The sequence below is a fragment of the Filicampus tigris genome, chromosome 12 (genome assembly GCF_054856515.1).
Source record: "Filicampus tigris isolate MCC_2025a chromosome 12, RoL_Ftig_1.0, whole genome shotgun sequence".
NCBI lineage: Eukaryota > Metazoa > Chordata > Actinopteri > Syngnathiformes > Syngnathidae > Filicampus > Filicampus tigris.
The window spans coordinates 16753596-16778407 of record NC_141228.1 but is presented as its reverse complement, the minus strand read 5'-3'; the positions used below and the strand labels follow the sequence as shown (position 1 = coordinate 16778407).

Here is a 24812-nt window from a genome sequence, read left to right as displayed (position 1 = left end):
AATTAAGGGCGTTAAAATACTATATCAAGAACATACGTATTATCTCTGCTGCACCGTGACATTCGCAGATTGTGTGAGTGTCTGCTGAGCAAAGCACAAATAAAGCTGACATTTCAATATGATGCAAAGCTGGCAGAAGAGCAAGAAACCAACAACAACACACGTTTCAAACCCTCAATCTCTGCAGCAGAACCTCGAAATGCTTGAAAAGAGACAGAGAGACAGTATGAGACAAGTATCAAAGGCTAATGAGCTAAGCATTAATTACAATGCTTCCTTTAACATTATCCAACATTACAGTAAACCCTCACTCAATATCACCTCATCAATGATTTTTAGTGATCATTATTATGGTTTTTTACACCACACAGGCAAGTCCCATTTTGGATTTGCAGGCCTATGCTGCAGTACCATGTTGTGCCACAACATGCCGGGCTCTACAGAATGCACCTGCGTTGTTTTTTTTTTTTTGTAAAGCAGCTCCTTGTGGGTTAAAATAGCAGTTGCTTAAAAGTTTGTAACATATGTGCTAATTTCCTTTGGCCCATCTATGGCATTGCGCATTATATGTTAGCAATAAGCTAGCAGACTTTTTTTGGACCTTTTTGTTCTTATTTACAAATACTGTATACTTGCTAACTATTATCTTATTACTGTTGTTAGCCGTGCTTGTTTTTAACATGAACACTTTTGCTGTCCTAAAAGTATCACTACTTCATAAGCACTTTTAAATCCCCAAACCCCAAAAATGTTGCTCACTCTCGATGATGTCACCCAGGCCCTGGGCAAAGAGCAGGTCTTTGAGGCGGGACACCTCCTCCTTCAGCTCGCGCACCAGCCGGTTGTTGGGGTCCTCGTTGATAACCGCGTTGCAGCGGATTTGCTTGGCGCGGTCGGCATACCTGCCATCATGAACACACATTACCAGAAGTTGTTTTAGGTAAGGTAGAGCATTTGTCTCTCTTGGTGAATTGCATTTATCATCTGCTCCTTTTGACATGGAGTTCTCCAGGGTTCCATTCTGGGGCTTGTTTACTTTCTATTTGTTTGTACCTGTGGCGCTATTATTTAAAAAGCCCAGAGAACTGAAAATGTAGAAAAACGACTCGAGCACTTGTGCTCAATTCCTTAACCCCCTTGCACCTTGTACCAAATGTGGGTGTAAAAGTTGACCAGGATTTTAACTTTAAATACATTTTGATTGGATTTTATATGGCAAAAGTAGAGATGTCAGCGTGTTTTTGTTTTTTTTACCTGAGTGTGCTGAGTGTCTCGTCATAGTTGATGTCCGCCGGGCTCAGTGCAGCCACCATGGCGGTGCGAGAGTTCCCACCTGACACAAGGTGGAAACACGTGGCATTAGCAAACTTTAAATAAAAAAAGGCACTCGTGAGAGGTTAGCTGATCCCTACCAAGATTTTCTCGGAGTAGCCAAGTCAGCACTGAATCGCGATAAGGAATGAAACTTTCCACTTTCTTCTTCTTTTTGTTCTGCATGTTAGTTAAGGCCTGGTTATTACCTCCACCAGATAGCTTATGTTTAGGTAGTTACCAGAAAATCAATTAAAAGGCGTACCTTGTTTGGTCCAGAGTCCTGAAATGAAGCACAGTGTGAACATCGTTATAATTAATAAACATGAATAAAAGTGAACGGTTCTAGTTCTGCATCTGGGTCTTGTCTAATTCAAAATCTAGTACAGTCTATAGTTCTTGTTTTTATTTTAGCTCTACTTTTGCACATAGTTCTAGCTGTTGTTCTTGTTATTTTTCAAGAGTGGGTCTGCTTTCACTTCTTCTAGTCCAAGTACTTAATCTTGTTCTAGTGCAAGTTTTATGAAGGGGTTCAGGCTTTAGTTAGAATTCCAGCTCTGACTCTGCTTCTTGTACTGGTTCAGGTCCTAGTTCTGGTGCAGGCTCTAAATTTGGTTGTAGTTCTAGTAGTGGTTCTTGTTCTAAATATTGTCTTAGATCCTACTTGTTGTAATTCTTGTTCTTATTTTTCTTCTAGTATAGGAAACTGTTCTTATTCTTGTTGTAGTTTTGCTTCTTATTCGGGTTGGCGTCCTTGTACTTGTCCTAGATTTGGTGCAGGCTCTAGTTCTGGTTGTAGTTGTAGCTTTGATTGTTGTAGTTCTTTTTCTAGTTGTTGTTCAAATTCTGTTTATTGTACTGTTTCATGTCTCAGTCCTGAGACTTGATCCAGTTCTGGTCCTATTAGTATAATGAGAAGGATTTAGGAATAATTCTCACCACCTCTGCCAAAGCTGAGATGACTTTTCCCAGCGTGGTTAGAGATTTGTTGATGTTGGCTCCTTCCTGGGCCCCAACACAAATAAGGTCACATGTGACAACGATGATTTGAATGCGTTTGCCTGTGTAAACTATTTTGGGAAAAAAACTGTCCTACCTTCAGCCTGGTACCTTTGGCTCCAGTGGAATCAGCTCTCTCGCTGCCGGCCAAATCCACCAAACTGATTTTACTCACCTGAAAGTGCAGAGTTGAGGAGACTCCAGTCAGGAAAATATGAAAAAAGGCTTCTTCATATTATTTATTACAATGACTCTGACATGTGGTCACTACAACGTTGTGTGTGTGTTACCTTCTCAGAGGTGTTGTCGGTGTCAGCGTCGTGGCGTTTCTGAGTGAAGATGATGTTAAAAACGGCATGTGAGCGACTGCTGGTCTCATTCATGTTGGTAGCAGCCACCGTCCTGTCGGGAGAAGGACTGTCACTTGAGTTTGTCGGCAGAATGCTTTACAGTGGTGGTCCCCAAAATTTTTACCAGCACAGACCTGTTCGTACAGGTAAATGCTTATTGCAGACCGGCAACCATTCACCTAGTAAGTAACATCGGAAAATGACCGGTTACCCATCGTGTGAGCGTCTGGACGTGAGTTTTGGCTTACTGTGGCGGCTTGCCAGTGTTCTCGTTTTGCTTGTAACTCAAATTTTGTCTTAAAAAAAGAAAAATAAATCAATCAGCCCAGCGATTGCTCGTCATTCGAAAAACTCTGGAGTTAGAGGCCTTGTAAGTCAAGTAACAACTGCAATTGAGGTGTCAGTCTGCCCTACCTGGCTTTGTTGCCAGAGTCCATCAGATCCTGGATGTCATTGTAGGAGGTGACAGCCAACTTGGACAGGTCCTCCACGTAGGGACCCATCAGCGGATGCTCTCGCACCCGCAGGTTGCCTTTGTTCTTGGGGTTGAGCAGGTCGCGCACGCGCTCGCAGTAGATTTCCATGTAGCTCACCTACCAAGAGGCAGCAAGTCAGCACTGAACCACAAAGTTATAGTACACCGCTCGTAGCAGACATAAAGTATAGACAAACAGCCATTCACACTCAATTAAAAGTCTTCAGTTAACCTAACACACGTTTCTAACCCGCAGCAGACTGAGCTTTGTTTTGAATGAAAATAAAACATTAGCAAATTTCTGCTTTTACTTTTAAAAATTATCTACAGTTTTGCCAATTTTTTTAACATGTTACGGACCAAACGAGTAACTGAATCATAATGAATTTATGTTTGTGCATTTCTGCACTGTCAATTTCAAGTAATGTCCTGTTTCTGTATAAAGGGTTGGAAATTCAAATGTTTCATCCAATTTATCGATTAACCGACATTCATCGATTAATCGACAAAAATAATTTAGATTAATTGATTGTTAAGATAATTGTTAGTTGCAGCCCTATGAAAAGAGGGACAAAATGTGGGCTCTTACCTCCACAGAGTAGGACATGCTGTTGTCTGTGTTGTCATTGATTTTGGTAAAGAGATCTTCACACAGCTGCAAGCAGGGAAAGGACATTCATCAGGATTCCTTCACAATCACACAATTATTTTCAAAATGAACCTTTTCATAATGTCTGTAATAAATAGGTGACGGGGTACTTCAGCAGAAAGTTATATAACTTGAAGTGAAAACAGTGACAAAAATTTGTGTTTAGGGATGCACCGCCTGATGCACCACAAAAGCTTGAGGTTTTTTTTTGTTTTTTTAAATTCTCCACCCGCCCCCTGAAATTTTTTTAAAATGAATCCACCAGAACTTGTGATTGAGGAGGATAAATCAAATCCTCTGCCTTTGTCAAATGACACGAAAGGGCTTTGTTTACTAATGGTGCCATCAGAAATTGCTGGAACCCTTTGCCGCCCGTAATTACGTGTGATGTCATGGAGAAAAGGTTTATGGATGAGTCATCAGTACACGTGCGTACCAGCGGGATAATGCCCTGTTGATCTTTGACGTCCTGCTTTCCCATCATAGTGTAGGACTTGCCAGCGCCTGTCTGTCCGTACGCAAAGATGCAGACGTTGTAACCCTCGAAGGCATGCAGCAGCATTTCCTCGCCGATGTCTTTGTAGACGAGCATTTGAGATGCGTAGTTCACATCCTCGGGCTGCCGGTGGCAATAAAACATATTTGTGAATATGAACAATGTACAGCATCCAGGTGTGTGCGTGGGTGTGGGATGTTACCGAGGTGTGTGACCAGTAGGAGTAATCAAAGTTGAAGCTCTTGTTGTCTTTGGCCTGCTTGGGGTTGATGATGGCTATAAGACAGAAGGACGTAGAGAGCGTATTAAGAAAAGATATTATCCATCCATCCATTTTCTATAGCGTTTTCCTCATTAGGCTCTTGTCTCAGCTGACTCTGGGAGAGAAGCGGACAACACCCTAGACTGGTAGCCAGCCAATCACAGGGCACGTGTACCAACCATTCACACCTATGGACAACTTGGAGTTGTCAATGGAGCTAACATGCATGGTGCCTGCCAAGAAAAATGATAAAGTTGTATGAACAAAAATATACATAAAAGTGATAACCTATTTGTAAATAAATATCATAATACATTTTTTAAAAATTGTTTAAAAATAGTAATATTTTATGTATTACTTATTATTGTCCATTTTTATTAAATAATATATATCTAACACACACAGAGAGAGAGCCAGAGAGAGAGAGAGAAAATTTAATTTGATTAGATTTAATAAAGAAATTTAAAAACGTGATTAAATGATTATTTAATGATTATTAAAACATTAATAGTGATATTTTTAGAACATTTATTTGTATCTGTCAAGCATTGTGTGAATGTATCAGGGGGAAAAAGGACAGGCGGAAACCATCCAGTAAAACCGATTACTGGCCTGTCAATTTAGAAGATGAACAACTCGTTAGTTGGCCGCACAGCGAAGCACCTCGCCGGCCGTTGAGGACGTGACCTAGAGCGGCGGATGTTCTAATGAGCTCTTGGGCTGACGTCAGCGGCCCTCGCTGTGCTCTGCTGGTGACGCCACTCTGAGCGGCGCTATTAGCACGCCGAGCACGTCCTTCCGTGTACCACGCATGCATTTCTTTTCACGAGGGCAGTGCGGGCGTGGCAGCAGCTGAGCGCGCATCGCTCTCAACAGTTGGTACACAAGCTTGTGACGTCCAATGCAAGAGCTAGACGTAAAAGCGAATCATAATACGTGAGCAATGCTCACTTTTTTAAATTCAGCCCTCGAAGCCTGTTTTACTTGTCAATATGACATTTCATCAGCGTGTCTACCGAGGGCAGACCCCAAAAAAATTCTCAAGAAGCCTTGCGAGAAAAGACACGGAAGTCTGCCATTTTGGTTCAAAGCGGCCATTTTGGGGTCATTTGAATTTTGGTTCAAAGCGGCCATTTTGGGGTAATATGAATTTGTAATCTGAACTATGCAAACTGGATGTATTAGTGATGCGAAGGATGAGAAAAAAAGGAATGATTCACCGATGTGCCAAACTTACACAGTGTAGCACCAACTACTGCAAAGGAGGACTTAGTCCATGTCAGATTTTTATTTTGCCTTAGGTATCGGTCGCTGCTATCGGCAGGCTCCATGAGTACCTGATACCTTAAAAATAGGGCCGGTATCGGCCCGATGCCAATACCTGGTATCGGTACGCTCCCATCCCGAATAAATAACAAAGAGTTTGTGATTGTCATTTGTATGGGTGCAGCTTGGCAGTTTGAAGATTAGTCATAAAACAGGATACTCCAATAACTCCACAATTTTGAAAATTCTTATTTCACTTATTTCACATAGCAACTTGAAATTTGGCACACATGTCTATTATGAAGGCGGCACGGTGGTCGACTGGTTAGCACGTCCGCCTCACAGTTCAGAGGTCGTGGGTTCGATCCCGGCTCCGGCCTCCCTGTGTGGAGTTTGCATGTTCTCCCCGTGCCTGCGTGGGTTTTCTCCGGGCACTCCGGTTTCCTCCCACATTCCAAAAACATGCATGGTAAGTTGATTGGATACTCTAAATTGCCCCTAGGTGTGATTGTGAGTGCGGATGTTTGTCTCTGTGTGCCCTGCGATTGGCTGGCAACCAGTTCAGGGTGTCCCCCGCCTACTGCCCAAAGACAGCTGGGATAGGCTCCAGCACGCCCCGCGACCCTTGTGAGGAGAAGCGGTACAGATAATGGATGGATGGATGTCTATTATGAACAGACCCACAAAAAGTCTCAATAAGCCAGGTTCAAAAAGACACAGTAGGTCTGCCAATTTTATGTGAAGCGGGCCTTTTGTCCTTTTCTAGGGATCCTTCACAGATGGGCTTGATTTTGTCCAATTGGTACCAAATTTCAAGTTTGTTGATACGCCCATAAATCAGGAAACTCCGATTGAGTGAGAACATTCACAAGCAGAAAACTTGCTACATGAAATTTGGTAGACATGTCTATTATGAACAGCCCCACAAAAAAAGTCTCAAGAAGCCATGCCTAAAAAGGCACAGGAAGTCCGTCATTTTGGCTTAAGGGATCCATGGGTGTTTTAAACTAAGTCTAAGGGCTCTCCAAAAAGAGGCCTATTAATGCTTTGGCTCAGTGCCTTGCATCTTAATTCATCTCAGCGTGGGAGAACCCCTCCCAATCCCAACAGCCCTACCCTTATAAAAAAAAAAAAAAACAAGATGTCTGCCATTCTCCTGCCATGTGGGAAGCAGCCTGTCGACCAGCATGGCAACAAAGACGACAGGAAGACAAGGAGACGTTTATATGCCGTCCACACTGCAGAAGCAATGAACTCGCTCACATCCTTTTGCCACACACACACAACACACACACACTCTCCCAAGACACATCCACTCAACAGTGAATGTCTATGGGCGAGTCTTTGTGTGGACACAGTTGCATTGCAATGAACTGATTATGTGAAATTGGGGTTTAAAAGACATTAGAAAGGACTATTATGAACCAAAGCAGACTGGGTTGAATACAAATTAATGTGGAGTGACTACATGTCAGTGTCTACAGTAAAACACAGATTTTCTGGAGAAATGACAAAAAACGGGGTAGTCTGTAGTAACCCGTCCGGAGTAAACATTGTGCAGCAACCACATCAACATCTACTTGGGGAAAATAGGGAACATTATGGCAAAATACAAAGAAACAACAAGAAATGCAGACTATGCAGAGCAAAAATGTGATTGTAGCCCACCGGAACGTAAACACAACATTGTGGAGTGACCACATGTCAAACTCCACAAAAAAAAAGAGAGTATTATTGAGAAATTTTGCGAAACATAAAAATAAGGACAACTGGCTGCAATAATTAAGACGTGTAGCTTCTCAGAATGTAAACACAGACACACACAAAACTGTGAAGCGACAACATGCCAGCATCTACTGACCAAAAGTGACTGTTATGTAAAAATACAGAGAAACGACAGAAAACGTAGACTGGAATCTGAAAAGAATAATGATCATAATTCCACGGAGTAACCACAAATCAGAGTCTACTGGGAAAAGACAAATGCCAGAAAACGAACCATCTTGAGTGGAATTTACACATAATGCATCTCCCTAGAACATCAACACGGATACACACAACATTATGGAGTGACTGCACATCGCAGTTGTTTTTTGAAAAAATCAAAAAGTCACACAGCTGAGAAGCCATGTTGTCGTTTAGTCAGCCGTGACGCGGCACAGGGGAGGGCAAGGGTTTAAATTAGGCCAAACGTTAAATATTTCACAAGGCTTCATCTATTATTGACATGTGGCTTTAACTCGGCGAGCAGACCACATATCCAGTGTCTCCTCCGAGGGCAATGCTTCACTGTAAATTTCATAATTTACTCTAAAAAGACTACGTTTGGTCCCAGTCTAAACAGAGTCAAATTTACACTTGAAAGAGAGTAAAATATTCAAGAGTAAATTTTACACAGAAAAACATGGTTAAATTTGTTCACTCAGAAATTCTGAGTACATTTTTCAAGGACAGTTTTTGAGTAAATTTTACTTGCATAGTATTAGTTTATTATTTTTAAAAAGTCACTCAAAAATTGAGGAGTGTACCCACAACCTTCAAGTTGGGAAATGGCCACTATCACATGAGCCATGCCAATCCTACTGTGACTTAGTAAATCACTGTCCAAATATTCCACCTTGTAAATACATTTGTGAGTTCTATACAAATGATATATTTTCTGAACAACCAGGTAAAAAAATATAATATAAAATTGCCATACATTTTATGTAATTTTAAGGGAAAATACTATAGGGCACCATAAAAAGTGATTTTATGTATTATATATTATTCCAAGTAATCGGCCGATTAATCGGTAAATCTGTATTTTTTTTCTGACCAATATCGGTAGCCGCATCCGCCTCATAAAACATCCATATCGGCCGGGCCCTATTTACCACCATGTAAACAAAACAGCATTCAAGTAGAGTGCTGACCTCAGCCAAGGCCACTTTCTTGTACTTCCTTGTTTGTGTAGGGTGACAAAACACATTATGGAAATTCTAAAGGTGAAATTTCACACACACCGCAACAAGTCCACTTGAAATGCACAGTTGTACATCAGTACAGTACAGTTATTGAACAAAACAACACAGTTGCTGTTCCATGCTGATACTACCCCCTAAATTGAAATATGGGTGTGGTTACTACTCACTCGTAGTGTTTCCTGACATCTGGATGATGCATTTGCTCTCTTTGCTCATCTCCCTGGAGTTGAAAGGGCGGACTCGGACCGCCACCTTCACAGAGGCTCCCGCCATGGTGCACTGTCTTTCTTAGTTGGACCACTGCAACTCTGTGGAGGGAATCGAACAGGGAACCCTGGTTACATTTACTGTATGTCAATAAATAGAAAAGGCTGACAACTTCCTGTAGACTGCAGCTGGACAGTTCCAGAATAACCTGGGTTTATGTTTCGACTCATTGTAGCAATCTGATCATTTGTTTAACTGACTCAAGTTAGCGGACTCACTGGAAACACCGCAAAGCCGAATAATTCGGTTCACTGACTTGAGTAAGCAGACCCACAGGAAACACAGTCGACTTGGATGATTCGGTTTACTGACTGGAGTTTGTGGACTCAATAGAATCACCGCCCACTCCGATGATTCCGTTTACTGATTCGGGTTAGCAAACTCACTGCTAACACCACAGACTCAGATGATTCACTGAGTCAAATCGACTCTGATAATTTAGTTGTATCAGTTCACTTACTCAATTTAGTGAACTCAGTGGGATCACAGTAGACTCAGATGAGCCAGTTCTACCGGTTCACTGACTCAGAGTAGTGGACTCTCTGACTTGGGGTAGCGGACTCGCCATAAACCCCACAGACTGGGATGATGCAATTAATCGACTCGAGTAATTGGACTTGCCGTAAAGACTGCAGCCTCAGATGATTCGGTGTACTCAAGTTAATGAACTCACCAGAAACACTGGAGACTCGGATCATTCAGTTCATTGACTCCAGTCAACAGACTCACAGAAAAAGTCGGATAATTTGGTTCAATGATTCAAATTAGCTGATTCGATTTTATCAGTCCACTGGCTGGAGTGGCTGGGCTCACCAAAAGTGCGGTGCCAATCAGCAGGCTCACTGGAAACACCACAGACTTGGATGATTTGGTTCACTTACCAGAAACACAACAAACTCCACAATCTCGGTTCACTGACTCAATTTACCGGATTCACTGTAAACACCATTGACTCAAGTGATTCCAGCGAATCCGATCTCTTTGGTGAGTGACTCAGAGTTTAGCAGCACAAGTGAAGACATCCTGCTCTTACAGATGGAATACGACCTTTGGGGCGGATGTTTGGGACAATGGCGGCGCGTGCATGGTCAGCTGCTGCCATGGCGACGCGAGATGAAGTGAGGGGCCGACAAAAGAAGTGCAGGCGCAGCTAAAACGTGTGTCCCGGGATTAGAGCTCCACATTCCCGGACCTCGCGGAACTTAAAAGCCACAATGCTGTCACTCTAATGTGTGTCGGGAAAAAGCGTGACTCATCGCTGCTAATCGAATTAATGACGATCCTCATCAATAGCAGTCAGAGGGCGGTCGGGATGACGCAATTACAGTGGGAACACAGGAAGCATTCAGGCAGACAGATAATTGGTAATAGGTAGCTGAGTAGGTAGATGCTAAGCTGCTAAAACAGTAGGTAGGCAACGTGCTAGTGAGACAGTGAGTAGCACAGTAGGTCAGTGCTAGGACACCCGTTACCACCTAGGTTACTAAGTAGGTGGGTAGGTAACTCGCTAGCGCCACAAAGCTTGTGAGCGTCACATGACCAAACTCAGAAAACAGGTGAGCCGTGATTGGTCGTTCCCTGCGCCCCGATCAACTGTGATGTCATTTTCAGTCGACAGCAAGTGGTCAAATGGCAGCCAACTGAGATGCTGCTTAATTCATCTTCCAAAAACGCAATATTAATCAGAATGCGGTGTTTCGACTAGTGGGGGCACATAGAACATATTATTGTAAAGAACATTTTTGTCTTGACTTCCACTTTAAATACTGGGGATGTTGGAGTGATCATAATTGACTAACCAATCACATGCAAACCCATGTTAACTTAGAGTCAGCAACACTCCTGCCAGCATTTAAAATGACTGATTAATCCAAAACAAAGTTCAGATGTTCTAGTAGTTTACTAGTAGTTTTTATATACATTGTAAGTATGATGCTAAGAAGGTCGGACACTGAAACGCTGGCTGGACAGAAGTAATTGGACACCGCTTGGGTGTTTTCTGCCACATAGGCGTCCGCTTACTTCCTGCTAAGTTCCGCTTTATATTCGGTTTGGGTTTTATTTCATCAAAAGGGCACACTCGCAAGGATACTCCCTTGATACTGGCTGAAATTAGGTTTACTGAGAGACAGCGTCGAGTCACGCTGGTATTTTTTTGCTGAGTCATCGAGGTTGTCGCCTCTGCCAAGTAGCACCTAAACGAACATCATGTGCCACGCATTGAGGCTGTTAAGAGTGGCATCTTGTTTATGTCAGTCGCTTGGCACTCAAGTGTAGCCTCCACACACACACAAGCGAACAATGATTCAGTGTATTTTATTTCTATACCTAAAGATGACATTAAGTAGGATTTTTGTATATGTTTTACCCTGGTAATGACGATGCAGGACAGTCAGGGCGGTCACCGGGTTGCTGGTGACAAAAGACTACACCTCATGTCACACCCAAGACATCAAATTTTAACCATTTTGACAGAAATGTGCACATTTTTTATAACAAATAATCAGTCACCAGCATAGAGATGTCATTTGAAAAAGAAATTACACGTCAATTATTGTAATTCTGTCGAAAATGTTAATTCAATTCAGCCCTCCAAGTTGTGTTAATATTACATACATATACAATAACGTGTAAACATGACAAGTGTCCCGGGGGAGGCAGTAGCCGCCTCCTCAATGGCCGCACCCTGAGCCCACGTCCTCCGGTGGGATTTAAAACACACACAAAAACACCAAAACGTACAAAATGTGTGGAATAAAAGCCAAATATTTATCAAATACCACATACGTGATGTTAGCGCCGTGTGTGTGGAGCTCCGTCGTATTTTCAATTGGATCCTTCCCGCCTATTAGCAGCCTCCATCAAGACAGAAGGACTCGGTGTCCTCTATCGACCCGGGAAAGGAGGTGCCTTCTCGGGGTAGGTGGTGGCCGTGGCGGCCGCTGACAGCCGGGCTTGGGTCTGGAGTGGATGGTGATGTCCAAAATGGTTGTGTCGGAGGAGGATGCTGTACCGAACCACAGGGCGATGACGTCACCGCCGAGGGAGGTAACAGCATCAATGCGGTGGTAGGAAGAGCGCGGAGGGGGATGAGGGGAGAGGAGGAAGAGCGAGCAGGGAGGAGGAAGTGCACCCCGCCGATGCTTGACGTCATACCAAAAACTACTGTTGTTTATTCTAAAAATTCTAAATGCTCGTTTTTGAATCAACCAAATGGTTTCTGTGAAAGCTAGCGGAGTGACACAAGTTGGTGATGATTAGCTCCCAGCTACGTTTAGTTGTTAGGCAACGTGCATGATAGGTTGCTAAGCAGGTAGATAGGCAAAAGGCTAGCTACAGTAAACAGAGTAGCTGAGCTAGGTTGCGAGGTAGGTGGGAAGCAACGTTTGAGAACTTCGCTGGTAGCTACCCACCTAGATTTAGCTCTCGCTACCTACAGTAATTATGCTAATATTGTCAAGTTTCATGCACATTCATAATGATGTCTATGCCATCAGGTCATGACTTGGTTAAGAGCTTTCCACTCAGCTTGTCATTCGCTCATCTTAATGAATAGTTTTCCAAATGTATGATGACTATAGAAACATATCTCTTAAGATGGACATTTATGACCAAGTGGGTCACTTCAGGACACCTACAAGAAGGATATAATAATTATTTTCTAGAAAAAAATCGACTTGGAAGCATATCGCTGACCTATGTTGCCTAGCTATTTAGCAATCCAGCATGTAGCTACTACTATAAATAGTCAGGTTAAGAGCGCCCCCTATAGGTACTTCTATCTCTATTCTACAGTGTCGAAACGCAGTGGCGGGAGTAATTAGACCAGCTTTTTCCCTCCAGCTAAGTGTGACAGGCAGTTCTTCCCTTTGTTCAGATGTCATAGTGTCCGTACAACACGGTCAGTGGACACTTTTGAAATGTATTTCTTTAAGGAAGGATGGTGGAAGGAAGGAAAGAAAGAAGGGAGACAGTAAGGAAGAAAGGGGGATACAATGGAGAAGGGGATGGAAGGGAGGAGGGATGTATGAAAGGTAGGATGGAAATAAAAAGGATGCATAACAAGAAAGTGATGGAGCAAGGCTGGAAAGAAGGGAAGGGTGGATTGAAGGATTCAAAAATATGAAAAGGAGGCGGGAAGGCAGGGAGGACAACTATAGAAGAAAACACAGTAGTAGTTGTTTGAATTGAGGGAAAAGAGTTTTTTATTGTAGAGTTTAATGATTGAACTTAAATGTAGATCTAAACGTTACTGGACACACAGGCCACTCACACACCTCCACGTTCACAACAAAGAGGTGAGGAAAAACAAACACAATGGCACTATTTCTTACATTTTCTTGGAGTAGCCTCACTAAAATGGCTTTTTCGTTGAAGTTTAATTAAAGTAGACGCACAGCAGTTCAGGATGACACAGTGTAAACCGATGTAAATGGTCACTATCAGGACACTATGCAGATTGAAGATTATTTACTAGCACCTTTGAAGTCAGATTTGCTCAATTTGGACATGCGTATACATTTAAGAATTAAGTCACTCTCGTGTACAAGCTCCACCATGCATAGAGCACACTAAAATTCTGGGTTCATGAGTCAAATCTTTTGAATCAAAAATCACCAGTTTAATTAAACCATATGCTATGAGTCCTCTGTTATTTTTATCAGTTGACTTACTCAATTTAGCCGATGGTGTCGTATTGAGTCACTGACTCAAGTCAAGTTAGCGGATTGGTAATATCGGTTCACTGACACTCAGTCTCAGATGATTTGGTTTTAGCCGTTTATTAACTCAAGTAAGATGACTCTGTAAACACCACAGATTCACATGGTTCAGTTGTATCGGTTCACTGACTCGAGAGAGCAGTCTCTGGTGATTCTTTTATATGGGTTCACTGACCTGAGTAAAAAAAAATATATCACCAGAAACGCAGCCGACTCACATGATTCAATTCTATCGGTTTACTAACTTGAGTTAGCTGATTCAGTTGTTTTGGTTTGCTGACTCTAGTTAGTGGAAATTCTGATTCTAATTCGGTTTTACCACTTCGCTGACTGATTTGGTTGTATTGGGTATCTGACTCAAGTTAGTTGACTCTCCGAAAACGTTAAAGTTCACATGAAATTTCAGTTCACTGAATCGAGAGTCGACTCAGGTGTTTTCTTGATATGGGTTCGCTGATCAGGGGCCCAGGCTTGGGCACGCCTCAGGATGGGAGAGTTGGACAAAGTGGCTGGGGTGAGGGATGTCTTAGCTTCCCTGCTGAAGCTGCTGCCCCTGAGACCTAATCCCGGACTAGTGGAAGAAAATGGATGGATGGGTTCACTGACTCGAGTCTGCAAACTCACTAAAAATGCCACAGATTCAGATTATTTGGTTATATAAGTTAACTGACTCGAGTTGTCGGACTAACCAGTAACGCTGCTGATGATTGATGATTCTCTTGTGTTGGTTCTCTGACTTGAAATAGCGAACTTTGGTGATTTGGTTATATCAGTTTTCTGACACGAGTTGGCGAACACAGGTGATTTAGTCCACTGACTCGAATTAGTGGGCTCACCGTAAACCATAAAAATGGACTTGGATGATTCGGTTGTTTCTGAGTCAGTTTAATAAATTCATTGACTCAAGTTAGCAAGCCCAACCGCGAAACATCGCAGATTCAACTAGATAATAGCTAGCTGGTTAGCCTTTGGCAACAAAAACACTTTGGCTTGGTTTGTGTTGAAACGATAACGTTTAAAGCGGAAGTCAACCCAAACATATTTTTTTCAAGAATATGTTCCCAGCAGGCCCACTGGTTGAAACACGGCATTAAGAATAATTTTGCGTTTGTGGAATATAAATTAAGAAGGAAAATGCACTCATTTTTAGCCATCTCTGGGGGCGGCCATTTTGTCTTCTGTCGACTGAAAATGACTTCACAACTGCTCACAACGACCAATCACGGCTGACCTGTTTTCTGAATCTGGGCCGTGTGAGCAGTTGTGATGTCATTTTCAGTCGACAGAAGACAAAATGGCCCCAGAGATGGCTAAAAACGAGTGGCTTAATACTTATTCCACAAACGCAATATTTGTCAGAATGCCCTGTTTTAACTAGTGGGCTTGCATAGAACATATTCTTGAAAAACAAAGGTTTCCGTTGACTTCTCTTTAAGGGTTTAAAATTTTCAACATACTTGTTGCGACATAAATCAAACATATCCTTACACTAAATGAAATGATTAATTTATGATTGTGATTATACAACATATTAAATTTCTCTCAATGACAAACGTACATGATTATTTTAAACACACTTATTTTAGCATAACATCGCTCTGTCTGGCGAACAACATGTTAGTCCAAATTTTGTATGTTTAAGAGAAAAATTTATCCCAAAAAAAAAAGAAAAAATTAATTTCTTTGTGCCTCAACTAAAAGGAAAAAAACACAAAATGGAGATAAAGTAGCTGGGGTTTTTTTTTTACATGTAGTAAAAGCGGTGCCAGATTGGCTGAATAATACTTCACTAAACATGGAGAAAATTTTATACGGAAAAGTATTTTGTTTAAAAACATGTGTTTAGACATTTGTTACGAATGTGACCTATTCATTGACTTAATTTTCTTGCATCCGGCACCAAATTCCTTAGCATCATACACTAATTGTGATTGGCTAAAGGAACATACTTCACAGCAGGTGAATGTGTTTTTACATGGACAAAAAGTCTGTTAAAAACGTTTTTTTAAAACATTTGTGTGACAAAAATTCTGTTAAAATCGTATTTGATGCGAACACGACAAATATCTATGTACGCGTTCACTTTGTTTCCCTGCATCCGGCACCCAATTTCTTATGTCGTATACATGTGGTGCTTGTGATTAGCGAAATCATACTGTGGGTGAAATAATTTTTGCACGGACAAAAATTATGTCAGTGGCACCATTTGTTGCAAGTGGGACAAATATACAGTACTTGTATGCACTGACTTAATTTTCCTGCATCTGGCACCTGATATCTTAATATTGTACACTGGGTAAACAAGTGTATTTTTTTTCCAAATTGTTTACATCGGGTCTGGAGGTTTCCCTTAAAAGTCCCAGTCCATGGGTTACAAGATGGTGTAAAAAGGCTAACATCAACCCCCTCTGGAGTCACTGAGGCACCAGCTCCTTCAGAGAGGCTAATGCCGAATGGATGCGCACATGAAGCCTGTTCTCAAAGTCGTAGCCCGTGAAATCCTCCTGGAAACACAAATCAAGAAATTAAAGAACGATCACGTTAGCCTGTAATGTGTGCATGTTAACGAAGCAGTAGCAGATTAAAACATTACAAATTCAAAGAAGCGATTTTGATGATCATTTTTACCTTTGCTTGAAGTAGGAACGATCTCCCCTTACCCACTGTCTGATTGGTGGCAAAACAAAAGTAATGTTAGAACACAGCATGTATACAAAAAGTGTAGCTCAAAATTATTATCACTATTATTTTGATCAGATAACTTTTTCATGTTCTAACTTTTGTCATAGAAATTTTACATTACCATAAGTACTAGTGGTGTCAGTTACTCAATAGTTGAGTACTCAAACTGGTATTGTTTTGAAAAAGGTGTTATCAAACATCCCTATTAATCAGAATACAGTGTTGTTGTACATTGGTGTTGGCCCATATAAGTTATTGCAAAGAAAATGTTTGACTTGAATTTCTTTAATAAACAGCCAGAAGAGGACTGGACTGACCTCGGGTTTGGCTAACAGCACGCAACCCAGCTCGTAGACGGCGTACGGTTGAACGTATGAATTTGTCTGACGTCCGTACTCGTCTCTGGCTGCCATCTGGAAGGACTGCACAAAAATGTCCCATGATAAACACCACATGGGGTCATTTTTAGACTCTGTTAAGCTACCTGGACGGCGTCTCTGGTGTTTCCGTGACACTTGTGGACGGCGCCCAACAGGAGATGTTTCAAGCCGCGACACGACGCCTCGTCAAGACGCTGCAGCACTAAACCAACAACACAGATTGACAAATCTTTCCCAGCTCTGCTCTTCACTTGTTCCACACTGCTCATGCTGTGAACCAGTAACATGAACACCCTTATGAAACTATGGAGTATTAATCAACTACCTTTTTACATCAACTAGAGAATTTCCAGAGGATTCCTGAGCATTGAACTGCACAGCTTTGTTGAGGCAAACATTGACTCATGGCTTTGTCATACCCGTGGCAGCGCCATCACTTTTGTACCTTGGTTCATGACCTGCAGCTTGGACGAGGAGCAGTTGGGAAGTGCTTTCCACAAGTACAACACCTCAATGACGCCCAGGATGCAAAGCTCTCTGCTGGGAGGGATCTTCCTCAAACGCTCAGCCTGCATGCATGCATCAAAGACACATCAAAGCCACATCCACATCAATGACACTCATCCAAAACACACACCACAGATCCATATCATAGACACGCATCACATAAGCACGCCCCAAAACTCATCACAAACCAGTTATCAAACACACACACATAAAAGACTGATTTCAAAGAAATTCAATAGATACATTATCAAAGACACACATTAAAAAGACACACCTTCTAAGAAATATGGGAATGGATAGAAATATATAACTAAATAAATGCATAGGTATTTTAATACCCTGTAGCCACTACTGATGCTGAAACGACAAAGTTTTCCCCATTTCAGGATGAATAAAGTTTATTTTATATGACTGAAGACACTAATCCAAAACACAATGACACCCATCACAAACAAACACCACAGACACACATCAGACACTCATCCAAGACACACGACAGACACACTTCACAGATGAACATCATAGATGCACATCTAAGATACACGACAAACAGATCACAGACACAATTCAAAGACACATCACAGGTGCACAACAATTCAACACTAAACACACCAAAGTCATACATCACACACACAACTCGGATACATACATCAAAAACATCCCGTAGAAACTCATCCTAGATTCAATCAGACACTCATCAAAGACACACATCACAGATTCTCATCATTGAGACACATCACAGACAGTCGACAACACTTCAAAGAGAGAACAACCTTTTTTTTTACAATGCATACCCGTTTCACGGCAAACTGCTCAATCTGGTTGTTTTTCCTTTTGAACAGCTTCTGCACGTCTTTGAAGACACCGCTGGCACCATCTAGGTCGCCCGAGGCGCCCTGACACACTAAAGAAGAAGACCGAGCTGAAAACAAGCCCGGCAGTGCTCCAATGCTAATGCTAACGCTAAAAGGTAGCGTCCCACCTCCGGTCAAGTAAGCGTAATAACACTGCGACCATCTTGACTCATTCTTCAGCCTCTCGAAGGACTGGTGAGCGTCTTCGAAGTTCATCTCGATCATGCTGCACCAGCCTGACAAGACAGATAGAAACAATCCATCACTGTAAAGGCCCGATGAGTCGCACCAGACCTGACTAGTTGCAAACATACCGATCTCGTATAGACACACGTGCTGGATCTCTCTTTGGTCGGAAGCCAGTTCCAGTGCATCGTTGAAGCAGGCCAGAGCGCTGTTGATGTGACACTAAGGATACACAAAACACCCACATGATCCCGAACGCATCACTGTAGCTTTTTTAATCATTGTACCCCCAGCAAGTAAGCTAAATACTGTAACTACAGGTACATGCTAGCCAGCTATCTCATAAACTTCTCACAAACTTGCTTGGCCAAACTAACCGTGTTAACAATCTACCAAGGTACCCTCAAAGTGCCTAGCATCTACAGTATCTAGCAAACCAGCGAATGACCCAATTATCCAACTTGCTATCTATCATGCTTGCTTGGTACCCACCTAGACGCCATCTTACCTTCTGACATGGCCATTGAAATACCCACCTACCTAACTATCTAGTTTCTTTGGCAGATACCGACTTATCAACCTTCCCTATCTAGCTACCCTCCAACATCTCTTCACCATACCAAGCAACAGTAGCTACAGAACAAGCTAACTTGCTGACATGCCAATTTAATTTAATCTAATATTGTATTTCAGAAAAGTAGGAATTCGGATTTAGCCCACTCGGATTGTATCAGTAGCAACCACAAAGCGTTCAAGGCGAATGTAAACAACAAAGCTGGCTGATTGTGATAAATTGTTTTAGTTTTGTTCTTGAAAGCACATTTTGACCTATGCATTCATAATTTGCTTTATTTACTGGTGTATAAATAAAGGAATATCTTATCTTTTAACCATTTCATACATTTCACAGAATAACTTGATGTAGGGAGATAGTGGCATATTTTAACAGAAAGTAAATTACTGTAATAATAAATAAAGACAAATAAATATATTTTTATATTCTTGTAAATTATGTTTTGCCATTCACGGTCTGTGTCTCCATGGGGGTCGCCATTGTCAAGTGACGTCAGATTGAAGACAGTCGGTGAAGTCGGGGTATATGTTTTTTCTCTGGCGTTGCGACTTGTACCTCCCAGTAGCATAAGCAGCCCTACCTCCAGCCTGTGTACACGTCCCTTGAAGAAGATGAAGAGGGAGGAGTTCGGGTAGACCAGCGACTTCCTGTGCAGGATCTCTTTGGCCTCCGTCAGACCAGCGTGAGAATCACAACCGTCTAGCGCAAAGAAGGGCAGCACTACCGTGTGGTACCACAAGAGAGCCAACCTGCAAGATGCCACTTAACTGAATCATTAGAGAAAAAAAACCCTACATTTTTAATGTTAGTCATAATTGTGGTACTTGGAGAGCTAATGTAAGCATTTTTTGACGTGGCAGTTGGTTTAAAAAGTTTGAGAACCACTAATCTAAACAACTAACAGCTATACCTGTATACAATAGCTACCTGTATGTGGCGTACTCACGTAGCTAGGGGTGCCTTCATGTCCTTGCTCTCGCTGGCATAGGCGAGTGCGGCGAGGCCTTGGAGGCGGTCTCCAGGGAAGCCCAGCAGGTTGATGATCTTGAGAAGGTGCGGGGGCACCATGGAGATGCACAGGTGGAACAGCCCGTAGCCGAAGCTCACTGAGCCTTTCAGGCGGTCCAGGGCCTCAGTCGTTACGCCGCTCTCCACCTTATTGTGGTTGGCGTTGTCGGGCATGGTGGTGGTGGTGGTGGCCTCGGTGGTGGTCTCGGTGGTTGTCTGCTGACAAGTGGCCTGCAGTTGGCTGATGTCGCTGTGACATTTGTTGTACATCTTCCACGCCTTGCGGAGGATCCAACCACCTTTGATGTATGCTGTCACGACACAAAAGACATCATTTAATACATTTTTGGAGCAAAAATTCATCAGAAAGACACAAAACAGCTCTCAGTAGAGTAGTACTCCATAACTAGCGAGCTACCTAGATAAAGAATTCCTAGGTAGAAAATGATAATAATGAAATCAACTAAAAAACTTTTAGCTACCTAGATGATTAACTAAATTAGAAACTAGCTGGTTAAGAAACAAATTAACTAGTAGCAACTAGCTAAAAAACTAACAAGTTAATCATAACCCACTCATTAACTAACCTATTAGCTAACTATTCAACGAGCCAGCTAACAAAAATAACTGACCTAACTACCAACCTGCTAGCGTCCTAATTAGCTAATAACCTAATCATTAACTACCAACTTCTAAATAACTATCAAACAAAACCAATAATTGAGTAGTTTGCAAAAAAAATGACTGATAAACTACCTAACTGGTTGTAGCTGCATTCGTTAAGTGCTCTAGAAACAGTTGCATTGTTCATGACCAAACTCCTAGCTAACTAGCCACCTAAATGAGTAACACCAGTTAACAAACAAGCATATTAAGTAACTAGCATCTAACTATCTAACTGACCTACTAATTATCTGACTAACTACTAGACACCTAGATGACAAACTAAATTAATGACTAGCTGGCTACCAAGCAAACTACTAGCGAACTAGGTAAAACTCTATGAACTATATCTAGTTACCTATGAACTTACTAGCGAGCTAACACAATAACAACCTACTATCTTATTAACTAATGAACTAGCAAACTAATTAGCTAATATCTCACTAGCAGCCTAGATGATGTTTGTTTTTCTAATGAACTCTCCAACAAGCTAACTAATTTGCTAACTAGTGACTACTCCACACAACAGGTGAGGCGGAAAGTTTGAAACTGACCTGAGACTTCCTGCTTGACGAAGGAGAGCACAGCCAAGTAAACCTGACAGTCGGCCACAATGATCTGTCTCTGCAGGCGGTCTACCACCACCACGCCGGACCTTTGAGAGTCCATCTGGACACACACAGCACATTCAAGAACACACCTGTCTTCATCAATGCTGCTGCATAAAATTAACCAAACGATATATCATGGTGCATCGTTTGCATTTAAGTTCCCCTACTAAGCTGCAGTAACAGTTGTTGTTCCCACAGAGCAGAGAGAATACACCCATTATTATTGGTTTATGCTGTGTTTGTATAACTTGCTACTTGGTGTGTAAAGTAGCATTACATTCAACTGTTTAAAGCAGATGGGAGGGGTAAAACTACATATATTGGATACTGTATAATTCTCAGTGTTTCACGGGTGGGTCTGAAACGTATTCCGCACAATAAATTGGGTATATACACTGACACTCTTCTTAATCTTGTTTCTGATGGTCTCCAGCACACCAACGCTGTCGCTCTCACACAGCTTCTCGGTGGTCTTCAGGTCATCGCTCGCCGTCTGCATCTTCTCTTCCTCGAATGTCATCATGGCATTCTGAAAACACAATTCATCTCACCTCAACTGACCGTTTCACCATGACATTACATGTACAGTACTTGCGCGCGGCAAAAGCCGAAGGCCGCTCCGATGACTACACAGGTAAAAAAAAAAAAATCCCTTACATGTCATTTGGATAAGGCAGAGTGATTTTGAAAACAGGGTAAATTGGCTTAAATGGTGAGTTTAGCATTCTTCTTTCCCGCCATGGTTTAAGTGTGTGAAGTGCCACTTGAAAAGCTGATGGTATGTGAGGTTGAACCGCTTACAACTGATGATGCTGCAACTAAGGGTGCGTTCGGAAATACTCTCTGAACGTGCTCTGCTTCACTCTGCCTGTTTGGAAACTCAGAGCAGCGTTCAAATATACCATTCGAATATTCAGAGTGCCCCAAAAAAGGAATGCTGGAGGGTGCTCTAGGCGCTCCAACTGTGGACACGGCGTGCCCACAGCGTCAGGCAGTACAGATGGAAACAGTTCAAGCATGAGCTGCAGACTGGTTTATAACGTAGGGTGCGGTGCGTTCGAGGGGAGCACACTCTACCTCTCTAAACACACCCAACCTCAGAGTGGTGTTAGGACATGTTTGGAGTCAATTTCCAAACACACCCCAACAAACTACGGACCTACCTAATCACACACAGGAATTGAAAACTAACTAGTGAACTTAAAAATGAACTGGCTAACAAACTAGATAGCAAACAAACTACCTCAACAACAAATGAAATAACTACCTAACAAGCAAAAAACTAACTCCACTAACACCCACAACTATTAGGTACCAAGCTAACAACTTCAAATTCGAACATGCTAACTAACTAGGCAGGGAACAAATAAACTAACTACTAGTTACTATTACCTAATAACTAGTAACTAACTACTAGTTAACAACCATACTAAACTAGCTGTCTAACTAAATAACTGAATAACTAAATAGCAATACTAAAAAATAACTGGCTAACTAGCTTGCTAAAAAAACAACTACTAGCTGACTAGGTGGTGCTACTGAAAGCGGAAGTCAACCCAAACATATATTTTTAAGAATATGTTTCCAGCAGGCCCACTAGTTGAAACATGGCATTCTGATTAATTTTGCGTTTGTGGAATATAGGTTAAATAACTAGCTAATGAGGTAAAACGCTAACTACACCAGTGAGCCAAAATGCACTGCATCTATTTTGCACACACCGCACTTTTCCCTAACGTTGACACAACTCACCAAAAAGCTGACAAAACTTGCCCCGAAGCTCATCAGCGGACTTTGACTCCTGCAGTGGGGACACAAACAAGTGAAGGCACATCACAGTGGCATCTGTAATGCTGAAATCTACAACAACCAATACCATCATGCAGAAGCTGTCTTTACCAGAGCAGTTAAATACCTGGCATCTGTTAAGCTGAACTTTACAACTATTGATACAATTTCTTGCAGTGCTTGTCCTTCCTACAGGCTTGGCAACTGTAAAGCTGACATTTATGAGAACTGATATGACTAAGTATCAGAGTAGATATCTTTACCACAGTTATGGGATCTGTAAAGCTGACGTTTATTACGCCTGCTACAATCGTGTCGTTGTAGACGTCTTGACCACAGACGTGGTATCTGCAAAGCTGATGTTTCCTACTAGCATGTGCCACGGTAGACGTCTAAAGTACAAGTGTCATACAGGTGGGGCATCTGTAAAGCTGAAATTTACTACGTCAAGATCAATTTCTTGTTTTTATTATTTACAAAAACATTTAACTTCGAAGATACCCCCCAAAAATACCTCACCCACCAATCAATGTACGCTCCTCGGGATGTGACGTCATGACGTCGACTTCACCTTAAACCAGTTCAACGCATCTATTTGTTAACACACGCCCATACGCGGACACACGTCGCCAGGCAGACGCGCGCACGTCACCTGTATCTCCGGAAGAGCTCGTCGCTCTCCTTGAAGCCGTTGTTGAGCAGCATGTTGATGCCTTGCAGCGCCATCTCGGCGTCATCGATGTTCTCGGCCTTCTCCTCCTCCACCTGCTGTTGATGCTGATTCTGCTGCTCCGGCCCCGCCATCGCTGCTTGTGTGATGAAGATGAGGATAATGCGGGTGGTCGAGGTTAATCGTCAAAGCAGCCCGCCTCTCACGTTCACACTATTCATCCATTCTTCCATTTTTCGAACTAGCCATCCATCGCTTTCTCCGCCTCGTCCTCCCCGGTTGTGCAGCATCCGGTGCATTACGTAATCAAAACAGCCACGTGACGCGACGAGACTTGCGTCATTACGTCACTTGTACTAGCATGAAATATAAAGTTAAACAAGCGAATTTGCTGCGTTTTTTATCTATATAAATGTTTTTTTTTAAATTGGGTTGAAAATAAACATTGGCCACATGGAATCACACACTAATACGACATTTTTTATTGTCTTTATTTATTGTCTACTGTTTGTAAAGGGCTTTGTTACAGCTCTAGCTGTTATGAAATGCGCTATATAAATAAAATTGTATTGTATTGTATTAACTACGGATGTGCACTTTTAAATAAATTTGATTGGCCTGATTAAACAAGAATGCTTGGATGGAGAAAATTCATGCAGGCACAGGTAGAACATGCAAACTCCAAGCAGGAAGGCCGGGGCCGGATTCAAACCTACAACCACCGCACTGTGAGGCAGACATGCTAACCAGTCAACTACCTTGCCGTCCTGGAGTACATTACACAAAACGTGTGAATGAAGTGGGTTGATATTGGTACACGTTCTTGAAACAAGTTTTTACAGCTGAAGGTTCTCTGAAAACATAACTGAAACTTTGAGAGTAATTCAGTTTATTTTACATGTAAATTAATCAATTTTAGGATCGACAAACTAAGTAAGAAAAAAAAGATAATCTTTAAACAATATTAGTAATCTTACAAATTCTGCATTGTATCGTATATTATTCTCAAAACAAGATCAAAAACACTTTTTGGCTTGATATTAAGAGTAAGTCTAGGTTAGGTAGCTGATTTTATGCAGTGTATCGTGTTTACTATAACTAGACAGGTGCAGTATACAACTAGCTAG

General features: G+C 41.9%; 2 protein-coding genes and 1 long non-coding RNA gene across 13 annotated transcripts in view; 1 reads left to right on the top strand and 2 right to left on the bottom strand.

Moving 5' to 3' along the window:
- kif1aa (kinesin family member 1Aa) overlaps positions 1-12110 on the bottom strand; it is a 41325-nt gene extending 29215 nt beyond the window's left edge. For 4 of the 10 annotated variants that reach the window (XM_086048283.1, XM_086048286.1, XM_086048287.1 and 1 more), the window contains exons 1-14: positions 11829-12109; positions 8942-9082; positions 4483-4556; positions 4221-4403; positions 3725-3790; positions 3075-3253; positions 2601-2712; positions 2408-2485; positions 2251-2316; positions 1577-1594; positions 1413-1491; positions 1255-1333; positions 760-902; positions 164-202 (exon numbers count right to left, since the gene is read on the bottom strand). In XM_086048283.1, the coding sequence (XP_085904409.1) occupies positions 164-202; positions 760-902; positions 1255-1333; positions 1413-1491; positions 1577-1594; positions 2251-2316; positions 2408-2485; positions 2601-2712; positions 3075-3253; positions 3725-3790; positions 4221-4403; positions 4483-4556; positions 8942-9047 (1222 nt within the window). In that variant the 5' untranslated portion in view covers positions 9048-9082; positions 11829-12109. Of the gene's footprint in view, positions 1-163; positions 203-759; positions 903-1254; positions 1334-1412; positions 1492-1576; positions 1595-2250; positions 2317-2407; positions 2486-2600; positions 2713-3074; positions 3254-3724; positions 3791-4220; positions 4404-4482; positions 4557-8941; positions 9083-11828 lie in introns of all 10 variants that reach the window. The other 6 variants (XM_086048290.1, XM_086048294.1, XM_086048292.1 and 3 more) reach the window with 5 other exon arrangements.
- Positions 12111-12141: 31 nt separating this feature from the next.
- On the top strand, positions 12142-21621 carry LOC147138746 (uncharacterized). Its single transcript, XR_015089096.1, has 3 exons — positions 12142-13339; positions 16741-18301; positions 21146-21621. It is a non-coding gene; the product is annotated as an uncharacterized LOC147138746 (long non-coding RNA).
- LOC147138745 (tetratricopeptide repeat protein 39C-like) lies at positions 13229-23961 on the bottom strand. Of its 2 annotated transcripts, none has more exons than XM_086048295.1 (14): positions 23668-23961; positions 22980-23028; positions 21622-21756; positions 21171-21285; positions 19892-20264; positions 19526-19694; positions 18500-18593; positions 18314-18421; positions 18126-18235; positions 17270-17393; positions 16929-17026; positions 16762-16866; positions 16391-16429; positions 13229-16266 (listed from the first exon to the last, which is right to left on the bottom strand). In XM_086048295.1, exons 1-14 carry the CDS (start codon positions 23817-23819, stop codon positions 16177-16179), a joined length of 1761 nt encoding a protein of 586 aa, XP_085904421.1. In that variant the 5' UTR covers positions 23820-23961; the 3' UTR covers positions 13229-16176. The 2 variants fall into 2 exon arrangements, with proteins under 2 accessions (XP_085904421.1, XP_085904422.1); XM_086048296.1 differs by having other exon boundaries at positions 21628-21756.
- Positions 23962-24812: the final 851 nt, after the last annotated feature.